Raw genomic sequence first — 17,562 nt, 5'->3', positions numbered from 1 at the left:
GTTTCCTCGATGTTTGTATTATCTCATGAGCAGTTGGATGACAAATAAACATCACTTTGGGGTGAAAAAGGTTTCAACTGTAAAGGTCATTATTACCACTTTTTCCGTATAATCCACTTGAAAAAATGGATTGACGGCGTGGATGAACCACGTACATTTATGGTGGGCCAACTTAGTTTACTTAGTATGATAAGAGCGTACAATTTAATTTCCATCAGCGCTCGTGTGAATCGTATTAGCCAGGTCGCTGGTACGTGGTAATCTGCCTCCCGGAAATCTACACTGAGAGAGTATCCAAACCGTTCAATTCACAATAAACCACAGGAAAAAGGTAATCAAACAACCACAGTTAAAAACATTTTGAGGCCACTGTTTACTTTGGTGCGAGAGACTTCAATGTTGGATCTGTCTCATTTTTCGGCTCATGATCAATGTTTCATTTTAAAGCAGATGGACGACGCGGATATGTCATATACATCATGGTAGGGCCCATAAATTTAAGTTAATCCTTTTTAACCGTTTTCCCGAGCAGAAGTACCAAGCTATTTTCAAACAGGGTGATGTTGTAATAAGCTTGTATTCACGGGGCATTTACAATGAATTTATTTCCGCGCAGACAGGACAGGTACGGTCCTGCTAGTCTCAGATGCCACAGTCCCTCTTCGAGTTCTTCCTCTGCATTCAAATGCTGCGACAGCTCTCAAATCAGAGAAATCGGATTTCAAAACGCGCCATTTCTGCTGCTAGCTTTCTCCACAGGTAAAAGAAAAAGAAAAGAAATCCCACTTTCTCTTCCACATGACGCGTTTGGATGGTTTTTCCATTACAACATGCAAATTTCTAGGGTTTTGGTTACCTAATTAGCTCTTTATAGAAATTCTTTGGGTTTTATTTCTGGTTTTGGAGGTTCTTTTTGAGAGATTTCTCGATGGGAATTATATGATCCCAGATCCGAGGAGTTGTGACTGTTTAGTTGAACTACCTGGGCCCGTGGTTTGGTGATCTGGACCGTTGGTTTGGTGGGACAAACTGTGGGTGGAGCAAATGTCGCCTCAGATTGGAAGATCCCGACCTTTTCCATCTATGGCGAATAGACCATCAAGAAGAGGAAACACGGTAGTGGTTTATGTTAAACTGAAAGAAGGTCTAAGATTTGCGGCCAGGATCTTCCGATTTGGGAGACTTTCGGGGCACCGTCCACCTAATTCCATGGGGCCCAACATACTGGAACATGGACCCGCCTTGTACAAATTGAAAATCCGAGCATTCCATGCAAATCATCGGGTTGCTGGATCATATATTCCTCTTTAATTAATTCCTTCCAAAAAAATTAGATTGGCCCGCCGAATCTGCATTGTCTAATTAGTGGGCTACGGCTTGGATTGGCTGTACACCTAAAATTGAGCCGATTGGATGTTCATACAAAGGGAATTTTTGAAAATACACAGTTCCTAGCTTATTGATTGATGGGTCCAGATGAATTGAAAAATTAACTAATCTTGCAAGAGATGTGGGACCATCAAGTAAATGGTACCTGAGGTCATAAGATAAGCATCACTGCCCAGTCATTGCTACATCATTCCAAATGTACCATTTAAGTATTGTTTGTATTATTTCACAAGGTAACTTATATAATTTGGGATAAAAGGAAAGGAATATAAAAATACAGGATTCGGAGATGAATATGCATTTTTTCTCAAAAAAAAAATAAAAAAAATCAATCTTAATTCCCAAAGCTTGCAGTGCTTTAATGGATTGACTGCCTTTTGAATGCATGAAAACATTTCAGCATGTCCATTAAGCAGGATAATATCATATGGTTTATTGATAGGCATCATCAGAGAGTTTTTTCTTGAAGCTATTTTTCTATGCCCCTTATTCTTTTTCTGTGCCTTCATTAGTCATAACTGGTTTGTGATTTGGTGAGGTTGCTATTTTTTTTTTTTTTTTCAGTATAAAATTCAGAAAAAAAAAGTTAATTCATGAACAGGAACAACCTTCCTAGATGAAATAGCACTGCAAAGTGCCAATTATATGTTCTGTCACTGTTTCATGTGAAATGCCTTGATCTTGAATCTACAAGAGTGATTCCAATATTTTTTTCTAGATCATTTTCTAATAAGTGTAGTAAACTCTTTTCTCACTGTGCATAATTAAGCTTTTGAGGCCTTGCAGTGCAGATTGCTCAAAACAGGTTGAGAAAATGGCAGAGAATGGCAACAATCACATAACCCATGTGCTCTTTTGTGGGCCTCATTGGCCTGCTTCTCAAAATTATACAAGGGAATATTTGCAGAGCTATCCATATATCCAGGTAATCTTGTTTTCTACTTTATAATCTCTTAATCTTCCATCCGATTGAGCTTCGTGATTTTCTCTGTGTGCATGGTGCTAAATCTCAGTGTCTGATTACTTCTATCTTGTAAAAAAAAGAAAAGAAATGAGCCTTGTGGTTTAAGTTACTAAGCTTGGGCAACAAGTCCACTGTTGGAGATCACTTTTGTTGATAAGTTTTGTTACCTGCCACATAACTCGCATTTGTTTGCTTGTTTTTTCATTAAATGTTTGTTCTAGCAATGTTTGAGAAACAGTTTCCTGATTGGGTCAATTTGTTGATCGATGTTTTAAAACCAGAACCGGACCTCTACCTGTTTATGTCGACTGTTTCATCCCCACCGGTTGTCCGGCTTCTGGGTCAAAGGGTCCAACAGGATGCCTATGTAAAGTACAAAGAATTGTAATGAGAGATCACACAAGAAAATGCTTGTGGTCAATTGGATGTCTGCTTTGTAAGCAGGAGTCATAGATTCAAGCACTACCAGCCGCATTTAAACTCTACCAGTTAACAGGAAAACTGTTAACTGGTTGACCCCTCTTGTCCAATTGGGCAAAAGATGGCAGATACAGATGTTTGAACCCCAGAGGGTCTGAAGGTTTCTTTTAAAAACGGGTTCTAATTGACCTGATCTATAATTGTGGCCAGTTCTAGTCCATGCTGGTTTGATCGTTAGGTCTGATCTAGGTCTTCAGAACTTGATGTTAATAGGACCTTTTTTTTTTCCCTTTTAAAAAATTTATGGGGAGTTAATAAGACAGTTAGTTACTATTTGTTGGATTGTAGTTTCTTCATTAGTGATGAGGATAACTACTCCGAATCCACGGAGCTTCTCTGGACTCCTCACAGAGACTTCTCGAATCCACGAGGAAAGAAAACAGAAAATAGAAATAAATTCTAATAAATTCGAAATTGATTAATTGATGAATAAAAACGAGTTTACAACCCTTTAAATAGGGCTACCAAGCAATGGGAAAGAAATTAGAGTCAAACTACAACTCAAACTCGTAGAATCCGCGACTTACTATAAATAGTAAACTTACTATTTATAGACGGTCGTGATGTCTACTAGTGCGCAAGGTTTTCGGCCAAAAATAGTAAGTGTCCTATTTGGCTTCACCAAACCGTTCTCCTAATTATTCTAAGCTCTTTTCACGTTGGGCGCAACTCCTAAAGCTCGACGGATGAAGAGTTATAATCAAACTAAAACTTACTATTTATAGTAAAAACGAAATTAAAACAGGGAAATGACCGTCAATCCAGGGGTTTTTCGAAATTCCGGGCTGCGCAACCCGGCGTAGCGGGTTGGTTGGCTTCAGTAGCTCGTTCTACCCCAAAATCATATATTTTATGCTAGATAACTCATTCCGGATTGCAAGATACGCCCGATTTAAGGTTCGATGGTCTGGATCACTTCTGTCGTCGACCGGGCCTTTTCTGATCCATCTTGGCCATGTAATTGTCCGCGACCCGCTCTACATCAGTCTCCTCCACTTCAAAAGAACTCGTCCTCGAGTTCTCGTCATGCTCTGGTTCATAATACTCGGTCAGGTCCGCGACATTGAAAGTCTGTGAGATTGCCATGTCATTTGGAAGATCAACAATATAAGTGTTATCATTAATCTTTCGGATGATTGGGACGGGTCCAATCTTCTTATTTTTCAACTTGTTGTACGTCCCGGTCGGAAATCTCTCTTTGCGCAGATGGACCATAACGCGGTCGCCCACCTCGAACACTTTTTGTCGCCGATGCTTGTCCGCTTGTTCCTTGTACTTCTCGTTCGAGGCATGTAGCTTGGTCTGCACTTCTGCATGGATGCCCATGATCTTGTCTGCCATATGTTCTGCTGCAATGCTCGTGCCCGAGTGCTTGGGTAGAGGGACCAAGTTAAGTGTGTGGCGAGGCACTCGTCCATAGATAATCTGGAACGGTGATCTCTCTGTCGAGCGGTTCACTATGTTGTTGAATGCAAACTCTGCTTGGGACAAGGACAAATCCCACTTCTTTGGTTTTTCTCCTGAAATACAGCGAAGGAGGTTTCCCAATGTGCGATTCACAACTTCGGTCTGCCCATCAGTCTGTGGGTGGTAAGCACTGCTGAATTGAAATCGTGTATCGAATCGATTCCATAAAGTTCGCCAAAAGTGGCTAATGAACTTCGTGTCTCGATCGGAAGTAATGGTCTTGGGGACCCCGTGTAGCCGAACGACCTCCCTGAAAAATAAATTCGCCACGTGTGTTGCATCGAGGGTCTTCTTGTATGGGATAAAGTGCGCCATCTTTGAGAAACGATCTACCACCACGAACACCGAATCTATGCCGCGTTGTGTTCGTGGGAGACCAAGCACGAAGTCCATTGATAAATCCTCCCAAGGACTGTTAGACACAGGTAACGGGGTGTAGAGGCCCGTATTCTGAGATTGCCCCTTGGAGGTCTGACAAACATGACAACGTTGTACGGCTTTTCCCACATCACGTACTAACTGCGGCCAGTAATACCGCTCTTCCACAAAAGCTCGCGTCTTGTTTCGCCCCAGGTGCCACCAAGGCCACTTCCATGTAGCTCCTGAATCATCTGCTCCCTCAGAGAACTTTGGGGGATGCACAATCGATTTCCTTTGAAGAGAAAATCGTCCTGTATATGAAGTTCACTGGGGTGACCTTCTTGACACTTCATCCAAGAATCTTTGAAGTCCTCATCCTCGGCATACAGCTCCTTGAGACAGTCGAAGCCGACTACCTCGTTGCTCATTGTAACTAGTAGTGATGTACGACGGCTAAGTGCATCAGCCACCTTGTTCTGCTGCCCTGACTTGTGCTTCAGAACGAACGTGAATTCCTATAAAAACGCAACCCATCTAGCATGCACACGATTCACGTTAGTCTGACTATTAATAAACTTTAATGCTTGATGGTCAGTGTACAAAACAAACTCTCTTTGAATCAGATAATGCCGCCAATGTCGCAGCGCCTGAACAACTGCGTACAACTCAAGCTCATAAGTCGACCACTTCTTTCGGGCTTCGCTGAGCTTCTCGCTGTAGAAGGCTACCGGCCTGCCTTCCTGTGATAATACTCCTCCAATTCCGACGTATGAAGCGTCACACTCAACCTCAAACAATTTGTCGAAATTAGGAAGCACCAAGACCGGTGTTGTAGACAAACGATGCTTGATCTCATGAAAGCTCTTATCAGCTTTATCGGTCCACTGGAACGGTCCTTTTTTCATGCAATTTGTTATAGGTGCGACTATGGTGCTAAAATCTCGCACAAATCGACGATAGAAAGTCGCCAACCCGTGAAAACTCCTCACCTCATGAATGTTTGTCGGGATCGGCCATTCTCTAATAGCTCGCACCTTTTCATCGTCCACGCGAATGCCTGTGGACGTTACAATAAATCCTAGAAACAATATGCTGTCAGTTAAAAAACTACACTTCTTCAAGTTGAGGTACAACTTGTTAAGTTGTAGGACCTGTAGCACCTGCCTGAGATGTTTCCTGTGCTCCGCCTCATCCTGACTATATATCAATATGTCATCAAAATATACTACCACAAATCGGCTAGTGAACGGTTTTAGAACTTGATTCATTAAATGCATAAAAGTACTTGGTGCGTTCGATAGGCCGAAGGGCATGACCAGCTACTCATATAACCCTTCCTTGGTCTTGAATGCCGTTTTCCACTCATCACCGGGTCGAATATGAATCTGATGATACCCGCTTCTTAGATCTAATTTAGAGAACACCTTGGCCCTTTCTAACATATCGAGCATGTCGTCCAACCGTGGTATTGGAAACCAATATTTGATGGTAATTTTGTTGATTGCTCGGCTGTCGACACACATGCGCCAGTTTCTATATTTTTTTAGCGTTAATAATGCTGGTACGGCACATGGGCTCATGCTCTCTCTCAAGAGAACCGTACGGATCAGTTCCTCCACTTGCCCCTGAAGTATCTCACACTCCTTCGGACTCATCCGATAATGAGGGCGATTGGGCAGGCTAGCCCCAGGGACGAGGTCTATGTGATGTTGGATGTCCCTCATGGGGGGCAATCCATCAGGTAAATCCTCAGGCCAGACTTCTTTGAATTCGTTTAGCAACAGTCTTAAATTTGGAGGGATGTTTGAGGGTTCCTCTTCCTCGCCCTTTACTACTACGGTGTATACCTCGTCAGTTTCCTTGGATTCCTCCATGAAATTCCGAATGGTCAAGAGGGAACTCCCCTCCACTTTAGAGGCTTCAGGGTGGTTCTCTGGTGCCATAGGGGTAAGGATTATTTTTCGACTATCCTTGACGAATACGTAGACATTTTCTCATCCCCGATGGGTCGCATCACGGTCCGACTGCCAGGGTCGACCGAGTAACATATGACAAGCTTCCATATCGACCACGTCACAAAGTATTTGATCCTTATAATTTTTGCCAATTGAAAACGAGATAGTGCATTGTTCAGTTACCTTGGTCTCATTCACCTTTTTTATCCAGCCAATAGAGTATGGGGAAGGATGTTTCATCGTTGGTAGCTGCAACTTGTCCACCATTACTCTCGAGACGATATTTTCGCTACTACCACTGTCTATGATCACATCACAGACCTTTTCGTTGATGGTGCACCGAGTACGAAATATATTATGTTGCTGTTGATGTAATTCCTTTCGTGGGGCATACAGTAATCGCCTCACACTTAGAAATTCGCCACGATCTTCGCCCGTCACTTCATCGCCACCTACTATTTCTTCAGTGGTTTGTTCATGTTCATCAAAGCGATGGTCTTCTTCTGCGGCCTCATCTTCAGTGCCCCTTCGTTTATAGTCAAGTGCGCTGCGGGACGTTGAGGACAAGTGTTTGATAAGTGGCCTGGTTGGCCACAGCGGTAACAATTGTTCGACCTTGGCTGAGTATAAGGATTTGGAATCCTACTCGGACTTGCTTATTGTGGGTGCCGCACGTTGAGGTTTGGATGAGCCGCTCCCGTATCACGGTTTGTGGTGGCAGGAGGTTGAGGAAGTCCTCTTTTTCTCGTGGCAGCACTGGATCCTTCGTGGGACCCGTCATGGGGGTCGATTTGAAGGATATGGACGAGCAGGAGCTCTTGCAAGTTGTGTTTCTGCCCTACCTGCCAATTGAACTGCTTCATCCATAGTCCCGACTGGGTACATCTGAACTCGATCCTGAATTATCGGTCGCAACCCACCTATAAATCGTGCCACCTTCTGTGACTCAGATTCTGACAGATCGTTTCGTGTAGCCAACCGTTGAAATTCTTCAGTGTAATCTGTGACAGTTCGATTTCTTTGTCTGCAATTTTGATATTGCTGGAATAATATCTGCTCATAATCACTGGGGAGAATCGTGATCGAAGAAGACGTCTCATCCGTGGCCATGATGAGATGGGTGCCTTGTTCTGGCGGGCTCGTGAGAATTGTAATTGTTCCCACCATGTAGAAGCACCAGATTTTAATTTAAACGCTACTAATTTTACCCTTTTATGATCTGACACGTCCATGTAATCAAAATATCTCTCTACTTCGCCTAGCCAATCGAGAAAATCTTCTATACGTAATAAACCGTTAAAACTAGGAAGTTCAGCCTTACCTCGATAATCTCTTTCAGCACGATCCAGATGATCACCTCCATGGATTGGTCGTCGAGCAAAACCCTCATTAAGGTCTTCGTCGCTAGAACTTGAATCATCTGGTGTAGCCCTATGGTTTGCCACCGGTAGTGCTCTACGAAAATCGGGGTTGTGTCGTACAACAACCATGGGTGATGGAGCATCGCCTAGGGCTCGGGGCGGAAGTAGCGCATCCGCAAGACGGTCGAGAGTTGCCTGCAGCTCTTGTATGGTCAACTGACTCTCCCGGTGGAAAGCTTCCATTCTTTCCGAAAGATAACGAATCCTTGAATCATCGTCCACAAGATTTTGATTCATACCTTCGTTATTTGCCATCGGACATAGGGGAATCCTCGCTCTGATACCATTTGACGCAGGGATGAACGTGATGAGGATAACTACTCCGAATCCACGGAGCTTCTCTGGACTCCTCACAGAGACTTCTCGAATCCACGAGGAAAGAAAACAGAAAATAGAAATAAATTCTAATAAATTCGAAATTGATTAATTGATGAATAAAAACGAGTTTACAACCCTTTAAATAGGGCTACCAAGCAATGGGAAAGAAATTAGAGTCAAACTACAACTCAAACTCGTAGAATCCGCGACTTACTATAAATAGTAAACTTACTATTTATAGACGGTCGTGATGTCTACTAGTGCGCAAGGTTTTCGGCCAAAAATAGTAAGTGTCCTATTTGGCTTCACCAAACCGTTCTCCTAATTATTCTAAGCTCTTTTCACGTTGGGCGCAACTCCTAAAGCTCGACGGATGAAGAGTTATAATCAAACTAAAACTTACTATTTATAGTAAAAACGAAATTAAAACAGGGAAACGACCGTCAATCCAGGGGTTTTTCGCAATTCCGGGCTGCGCAACCCGACGTAGCGGGTTGGTTGGCTTCAGTAGCTCGTTCTACCCCAAAATCATATATTTTACGTCAGATAACTCATTCCGGATTGCAAGATACGCCCGATTTAAGGTTCGATGGTCTGGATCACTTCTGTCGTCGACCGGGCCTTTTCTGATCCATCTTGGCCATGTAATTGTCCGCGACCCGCTCTACATCAATTGGCCTGTTTGGCATTGACTGGGTGTTCCCAATTTGATTTCCAAGTTTGTGGCCATTTGTCGAGTATAAATATTGTGGGGACAAATGTCTTTTTGGCATAAGACGGACTTCATTACGAGAGCTAAAAAATGCTAATTTAAGGGAGATGGTTAAAAGGCATATAATCTCATGGGTTTTTGTTTAAGAATTGTTGAAATAGGTGGCCTGTGTAGAAGTTGAAGACGATGGGCCATGGCAGAATCGCATTAGAATTTTCGATAGGTAGAAGCAACCTCTACTTGGAGCCCGAAAGCTGATCTTTAATGGAATGGACGTTCTCTTTTGAATCTGGCAAAGCAGGGCATTAGGGGCCTTATTCTTCACCACAAAAGGGGCTAGAAGCAGCCTTTTCAGGTCAGACTGGAACCATGGATTCAAGTGATTGCGCATTAGACAAGGCCTTTGCGTATTCATTTATGCCTTTCTAGTCCACTACTCATCAAAGCTAATTCCCTTAACATGTCAACGAAAGAAAAATAAAATATAATCAAACTAGTGTTTTAAATAGTGGTAGCGTGATGCGTAGCGCTCAACCCTCTATAGCGTGTAGCATAAGCTACGTGATACTTCTATTTTTTAATTTAAAAATAAGACAAATATAATAAATAGTGAAAAGAAAAAAGAAAAAAATATAAAAATGCCTAAAAGATGATTCATTTTATCAATTATAAGCATGTTCAAAAAAGTTATTAGTTATCATTTATCAAAAGCCAATCCACATATATAAGCCAAATCAAATAATTATCACATCAACAACTTTCTAAGCAAACCACTTTAATTAATAATGTCTAATTGAAATCACAAGTCACAATTATGAAAAGAAATAAAAATCCTATAGGTTAAAAGTATCAAGTACAATACAAGTGGCACATTCCTCAACATTAGAAACAAAGAAAACATGAAAAAATAATAAAAAACTAAAATAGTAAAAAAATACATTGTAGCTTATGCTATGGATGCTATGCGCTACGTAGTTGTAGCGTACGCTACGACCCCTGTAGTGTACGCTACAGGGGATTTACGCTATTTGGGACGCTACGTAGCGCTACGGCCACGCTACAGGCGCTATTTGAAAAACTGAATCAAACCTTATTCAATGAATCAAAATCCAAAAACTTATTTCTTGATGGCCTATATGGGGAACTAGAGGAACCATTTGAAATTTCAGATACATACGGGGATTTGGGATGATACAAACACTTGCAAAAAGTGGATGCTTTTAGACATGGCTTTGTGATTGGAAAATGGAAACCTAAATCGATGCTTTATTGGTAGCCTTGGTTTCTTTTCTGTATTCTTTTTGCCCTGGATCTGTAATAAAATAATCTATTCAAAATGAGACCAATTATGGATGTCCCAAAACATGTGTGACACATGCACGAAATGGTCCTGGGGCATGGGAACTCGTACAAGCACAATCTCACACCACTTTATGGACATTGGAAATCATGCACACGCAATCTAATACCATTTTATGGTGCAAGTGTAGACATAAAGATGCCCTCAAACCCTGCGCCTCTCCGGGCATCAGCTGAAACTTCCCAGCATGTAGTAGTCACTTGTTCTCATCCTGCAGCCGTGTACTATGCTGTTAATCCCAAGTACCAATTTCTGAGACCTTTGACTCCAAAGAGGTAATGGGCTCTGGTCGGTTGGGGATATTTGCATGAGATAAGAATGCCAACCATAGGATAACTTGTTTTTGACGCTGCGCAAGCGTATCAATACATCAAACAAAGACTCTCATTCAGCCAAACGCTGAAGTACATTTGATATTTGACTTTGATCCAATCAATATGGACAGGGCTCCATGGTCTGGCATTGTGCTGTTATACCTTACATTTATTTCTGTCCCTGTCTTAGATAATTCTCTTCTTCAATAATTAAAAACTTCAGCCATTATTTATTTTATGCTGTGTGTTTTAGGTGCAAGGTGGGTCCTGACAGTAATATGATCTGTGCAAATGTTCTTAAATTCTCACAGGTCGATGATGTGCCCCTTGATGATGTACCTGATGTTATTGGGAAATACCATGTTTGTGTAGTAAAAAATCGGCGTCTTGATTCCAAAGTAATTGCTCGCGCGAATCAAATGAAGCTTATCATGCAGTATGGTGTTGGACTGGAAGGTCACTTTTTATTATCTATTAATTTGCTATAACTGTTAGGATGATTTTTGCAGTTTATGGGTTTTTTCAAGATTCTTGGGTCGGCCTCATTCTGTAGGTTAACAGTGGGACTAACAGGCTTCTTATCCACATTTTTGCAACTCTCTCACCAACTGTTCCAGAGCTCAAGACCTATGCATGATTGTGCCATTTCTTGTTTGTAGGTGTTGATGTTGCTGCTGCCACACAGCATGGAATTAAAGTTGCAAGAATTCCTAGTGACATGACTGGAAATTCAGTATCATGTGCAGAAATGGCCATATACTTGATGTTGGGCCTTCTCAAAAAGCAAGTAGGTTTCTTAACCCAATAGTTGAGACAGAGCTTAGTTTTGTCATCGACTCCAGCCACTTAGGTACAAGTGAATGCGTATTCTCTCGAGGGCTTGTGACATGGTTGCAATCCTCATTAAGCATTTGGGAAGCTTTTGGTTCAGGCAACCAAAGGTTGAGGATAAAATTGAAACTCAAGAACTAGAAGATTTGAGGAGTTGATTCGTCATGAACATCAAGACAAGTAACTGGGTAATGGGAACGCCCAAGCTTTGTCTGGTCCGAGGCTGTGAGCTTAGGACAGGGACCCAAGCCCAGCCCGACCTGCCAGCTGAACTCTCAGATTAGACGGTGTCTAATAAGTTGGGTCTAGCTGGGTCAGCTTGAGGCGGACATAGGGCTGGGACCAGCCTAATTATTGCGTAGCACCCTTAAAAATTCAGGTCTGGACCTGGTCTAGCCTGTGATCCTCTAGGCTTAGCTCTAAATGGTCAAAAGCATGCCAGTCCTGAAAGTTTGTCTATTTGACCCAACCCAGCTGTAGCTGTAAGCTCATACCTTTTTTTGGTCTGATCTGTGTTGTGATTGGACTACTAGTCACTGTATGAATGTCATGGAAATGGTAAACATAAGTGTCTATAATTGATTTCTGCTATGTCATTCTAATGAAAAGAACTTCTGATAAAAATTATATCTGCAGAAGGAGATGGAAGCTGCTGTAAAACAGAAAAGGTTAGGAGAGCCGCTTGGTGAAACTCTATTTGGAAAAACTGTGGGTTTCTATTCTTCTTTTGTTTCTCCCTAGTATGTTTTTGTTGTTTCCCTCATTGGGTTTTTGTTTATTCAGTTATGGCATACTTCCTAGTTCATGTTGAACTGCAGTTGCTTCAAATGCGCTTGATTTGTTAGTTTTTGCAATTTCTCCAAACTGATGTAACTACCTTGGATGATAAGTTAAAATCTCATGCTGCAAATCTTAGTTGATCATGTTGGCCTTGAGTTGATTTGTATCTGCTGAAACTGGGCAGAAACAAGTATGGGCAATTACACAGGTCATTCTTTGTATTGATCTAGCCTGACTGAATCAATGTACGTTAATGTACGCATTTATATGTCTGTCTATATGCACATTGCATGCCTTCATAGAAGTACACTTGTTATGTATGTGTATATGCACATATTCATGCATATATTTCACATATTTGTGCATATGTTTGCATGGGACTTTTGCAAGTGTCGTTCAATGGAATACATGTGCATATGCACCCAGGCCATCCGATCATCTATACACGGCCCCATTGCTGGTAGAGTGAAGCTTAGTCCCATCCAAGAAATTCCTTGTGAAGATCTGTACCAGATTAAGGGTCCTGGAAGAAGATTGGGAACCCAGTTAGGGGCCTAGATATCAACTGATTGCACCATGGGGGCCCACAAGTCCAATTGTAAGTATTACTCCATAGTTGTATACATACCTGTTTATCTACATGCCAGCGCACATGCTAATGTGGCACACATATTCAATATCCAAGCATTCCATCAGGTGGGCCACATCCTGTAGATTACCTAGCTCAGAAATCCCTCAAGTTTACTCATCAGGTGGGAATTTTTTAAGCAAATTAGCAGCTAGATAAAAACTTATTTTATATGTAGTTGCTTCACAAACTATGGCCCACCTGATGAGTTGACTGGGCTTATTTTTGGGCCATAATGTGCACATGGTGTGGCCACCTGATGGACTGCTCAGGTCCTGTTCGTGTTTTCCATATTGGCACATGCACTGACATGTAGGTGGGCAGGGCCATACCCATTTGTGGGATAGCAAACCCAGCCTGTAAGGGCCATAGGGTTGTATATGGAACCTATTTTAGTGCGTATTGCATCTTCAAGGTCATTTACTTTGTTATTTGTCTTTCTTTTAAGTTTGATTGCATGATAAAATTCTGTGATTGGTGGTTGAGAGCATAGCTAACGATAGAATCATCTTGACTAATTCTAGACAGAATTTGTTGCTTGGTCTTACATATACATTTGTCAGGCTTCTATTTCTTTTCAGTTTACTAATCTTGTTGTACTTTGAATGCATCATGGCAGTACTCATGAATTTGTTGTTGAAAACATGCTCAAACTGTTTGGAGTGGTCTAGGGCTGTCAATGGGTGCCCAGACCCACGAGTACCGTATGGACCCGATTTTAATGGGTATGGGTCCCATCTCTCGAACCCGTTGAGAAATCGGGTTGGATTTGAGTCTCACCTTTTAGACCCAGTTAAAGTTGGGTCTGATTAGTTTTTGATAGTTTTAATATCTATTGATGATTTAAGCTAGAAAATGAGGTTTCCTAAGCCAAACACAAGTAAAAGGGCCCATGTACACACCATACATGTCAAAGTGGCACATGTTGTGTGCTCTGATTCGTACATCGGGTGGGCCCAACCATGTAAATGCTTTTGTTTTTGCCAAACCTGACTTGAAACCTAGATCCAAAGATCTGACAGGTACCAAAACCTGATCGGATCCATGCTGGGTATTCAAGAACTAGTCCCAGACCCAGCAAGACTAGAACTCTGACTAGGACCCGACCCTTTGGCAGCCCTATTGAGAACACAGCGCTCGCTGGATTTTGGCAGACTTATCTTGGCTACCCCATATCAACTCAACGAAGATTAGAAGTTGATCATCATCCTCAGCCCTTTACGAACCAAGGGGACTCTTCGGGTCCCCATTGTTATTAGGGTGGTCGGTAGTGTTTCTTCTTTTCTATCAAATTTCTTTCCTTCATGTTTTGGAGAGATTCATGCAAGGTTGTTGATAGGTTAAAAATGAAGTTGATTTCTATTTTTATGTTTCATCATTGATTTTCTGACAGTAGTTCCATTTGTCAACTTTTAAGTGTCATATTTCTTGGTAAATTTCATTAGAGATCATGCATCGATTTCATACTAGAATCTATTGTTGCGTGCAGGTCTTGATTGTGGGATTTGGAAACATTGGAAATGATATTGCAAAACGTTTGTGGCCATTTGGTGTAAGAATTATTGCAACGAAACGGAGTTGGCCCTTGAATCTACCCGATGCCACCCTGTCAAATGGTATGGGAAAGTATTTACATAAGCTGTCTAGTGAGTTGCGGCAACAAACATGTGTTTGCTGAACCTCTCATTCATTGTAGGTTCCAATGATAGATCTTCAGTCAGCATTCGAAGTGATGGCATTGATGGTCTGGTTGATAAGAAGGGTGGTCCTGAGAATCTCTATGATTTTGCTGGAGAGGCTGACATAGTTGTTACTTGCTTATCCTTGAATAATGAAACGGTATTTTTTTTTTTTTCCTCCTCCTATCTTGTCTTTGTACACTTTTACGTGCTATAATACATTTGATGTCATCTAACACCCTTATATTTTATTTGGCTGATGCAACTTTCAGGCTGGCATAGTGAACAAGGAATTTCTCTCTTCAATGAAAAAGGTGTGAAATCTATAATTTGAACGATTCATATGACCTGCTGGCTTTTGTTTAAAATGGTGGGTTTGGTTTCTTTATCTGTAAAAAGGTTCTGACCCTCTATGCTAGCTTGGAGGGAGAAATGGCACGGAATGATTTACGTTCGAGAATAACTTCACTCATTTCCTAGCATAGATGTTTTTTTGAAATCTAACACTGCCAGGGATGGAACCCCGGGTCACTCGCACGCACTGTAGTCTCTACCTGGCTGCTCATCTAATGAGTGGGAGACATGCTAGAAGGCAGAAATGATGAAACAAACATGCATCCCTGCCATAGTTCTAAAACTAGCAGAGTCGACTCAGAACTCAACCAAGTCAAATTGACTCGGTGAGATTTCCAGTCAGGTCTCTGGGAAAGTTTTCCGTGAGAGTGACTCGGTTCTAATTCAACAAGACTTGTTGAGTTGGCTCACTGCTTCGATCGTCTAATGGTGACTCGAGCCATGTTACTCTCCTAGTCAATCTTCTTCTTCTTTTTTAAGGGAGAAGTCGGGGCATTTTGAACACATGACCTCTTCTAAGAAAGCATAGGTACTTAACCAACGCACCATGCAAAGTTGAACTGTTTGCCTTGAAATTTTATTTCCTTTACAGTAACTATTTTGAATCATTATTAATGTGCCAGATATTTTAATCTAATTATTAAATATCAAGTTGAGTCGAGCAAAGACTCGGTCAAGTCTTCACGTCAAACTGACCAGTCCGGACTTCAAACCAAGTCACATTTTGGGGTTTTTGAACCATGATCACAGACATTCACATCTATATGGATAAGATGTTTAGGTGTGATGAGTATAACTTGGTAGTAAAACCCGAAGTATGGTTTTAATATGGCTATGTATTGGTCCTATAAATGTGCAACTAAGCACATCATCTCGTCTCTATGATGAGTACCCGAAAAAAACTACTAATCCCCTAAATTTTAGTGGGTTTCTAGTCGAAGGTGTGGACGTGCAAGTATTACTTTTCATCTGCAAATGGAGAATCTCTCTCTAGATTGATGAGGAAAAAAAGAAAAAGAAAAAAAGAACACTGATGGTATCATGCTTAGAAGAACCCAGCAACTTGTGCTACAATTTGCATGCTTTTAGACATCTTATATGTCACTACGTATGATGTTTTAAAAGTAAAAGATGATGCCCATAAATCATCCCAACTCATTTCTATAGAATTATAACATACAATGACCACAGGTGTGTCAGGCTGTGGTTGGACATTTTACTATTTCAAACAAATTATTATCAATGGTGCAGATCTTTTGGTACTCTTATGGCCCACCTGAAGGGTGATGGGCTTGATTTTTGAGTCAGGGTGTGGTAATGGAACGACCCACCTAATTTATGGTTTTGGATCACTCCCACTTGCGATACATCGGCACATGTGCAGGCTGCGAGATAAACCCCGTCTTGCTGACTCATTTTCAACTTAAAATTGGCAACAGCTTGGGGACTTGTTTTTGGTTTGTAGATTGTTTTCATTATCAGCCATTTGTGCAGAAATGAGCTGGGCTGATTTTTGGCCGTCTTCCATATCAGCACTCGATCCTTGTCTGTATTTACTATAGAGTTGACTCTATAGATATCAAGCTAATTCTGGCAGGTAGCTAGTTGACTTTGTAGATACCGAGCTAATTATAGCAGGTAGCTAATTATTAAAAGAGACTGAAGTGCATTGGCAGAATTTTGCCGCTAGAATTGTAAACACACGAATTTTGAAAAGAAAATCATATAATTGAATTGAGAGCATGAACAGTGTTGCATTTCCAACAACTTGTATTTCAAATCATAATTTTGAAACTCTTGCTCTCTCTCTCTCTCTCTCTCTCTCTCTCTCTCTCTTTTATTTTTTTTTATTTTTTTATTTTTTTATTTTTTAAATTTTCCTGTCAAGGGTTCCCTTCTGGTGAATATTGCTCGAGGAGGTCTCCTAGACTATGAAGCTGTAAAGCATCACCTTGAATCAGGCCACTTGGGAGGATTAGGCCTTGACGTTACTTGGACAGAACCATTTGATCCTGAGGATCCAATATTGAAGTTTCCAAATGTCCTGGTCACGCCTCATGTTGCCGGTGTCACTGAATATTCTTACAGAAAAATGGCTAAGGTATTTACTAATCAACCTTCCTTTCACATCGGGCCTGTTTGGATAGATGAATTGAAAAACCATTTTGATTCCAATCGTTTTTTATAATGCGGGCCCTACAGCTCCTTGTGAACATGTATTGCCTTCTCTTTTGGTTTGGAAACACAAGAAAACTTTCTCCAGCCCCTAACGGCTCATCCAAACACTGGTTCGTTGCGTCATTTTGTTCCATCTGCTGACTTTTTTCTTCTGATTTTTGTAGGTTGTTGGCGACTGCGCTCTTCAACTGCATTCAGGGTCACCATTTATGGGAATTGAGCTTGTGAACTGAAACACAAACTGAATGAGGAGTTCTTGTCCGGATACCCATTGTCTTGTGAATGAGATTCATCTGTCATCAGAGATTAAGTCGCTTCTACTCTTCAGAAGGATTAACGACATTCTAGCTGTCTTAACTTTTGACTGTGAAA

At 41.4% G+C, this 17,562-nt stretch overlaps 1 protein-coding gene across 2 annotated transcripts; it reads left to right on the top strand.

The window, feature by feature from the left end:
- Positions 1-621: 621 nt before the first annotated feature.
- LOC131236753 (uncharacterized) lies at positions 622-17,562 on the top strand. Of its 2 annotated transcripts, none has more exons than XM_058234160.1 (10): positions 622-759; positions 2,176-2,314; positions 11,052-11,196; positions 11,400-11,527; positions 12,208-12,279; positions 14,469-14,595; positions 14,676-14,818; positions 14,931-14,972; positions 16,901-17,113; positions 17,355-17,562. In XM_058234160.1, exons 1-10 carry the CDS (start codon positions 647-649, stop codon positions 17,421-17,423), a joined length of 1,191 nt encoding a protein of 396 aa, XP_058090143.1. In that variant the 5' UTR covers positions 622-646; the 3' UTR covers positions 17,424-17,562. The 2 variants fall into 2 exon arrangements, with proteins under 2 accessions (XP_058090143.1, XP_058090144.1); XM_058234161.1 differs by having other exon boundaries at positions 631-759; positions 2,181-2,314.

This window comes from Magnolia sinica, chromosome 2 (assembly GCF_029962835.1).
Source record: "Magnolia sinica isolate HGM2019 chromosome 2, MsV1, whole genome shotgun sequence".
Lineage (NCBI taxonomy): Eukaryota > Viridiplantae > Streptophyta > Magnoliopsida > Magnoliales > Magnoliaceae > Magnolia > Magnolia sinica.
Note: the sequence above shows the minus strand (reverse complement) of the source record. Positions and strands in the feature narration are given on the sequence as shown.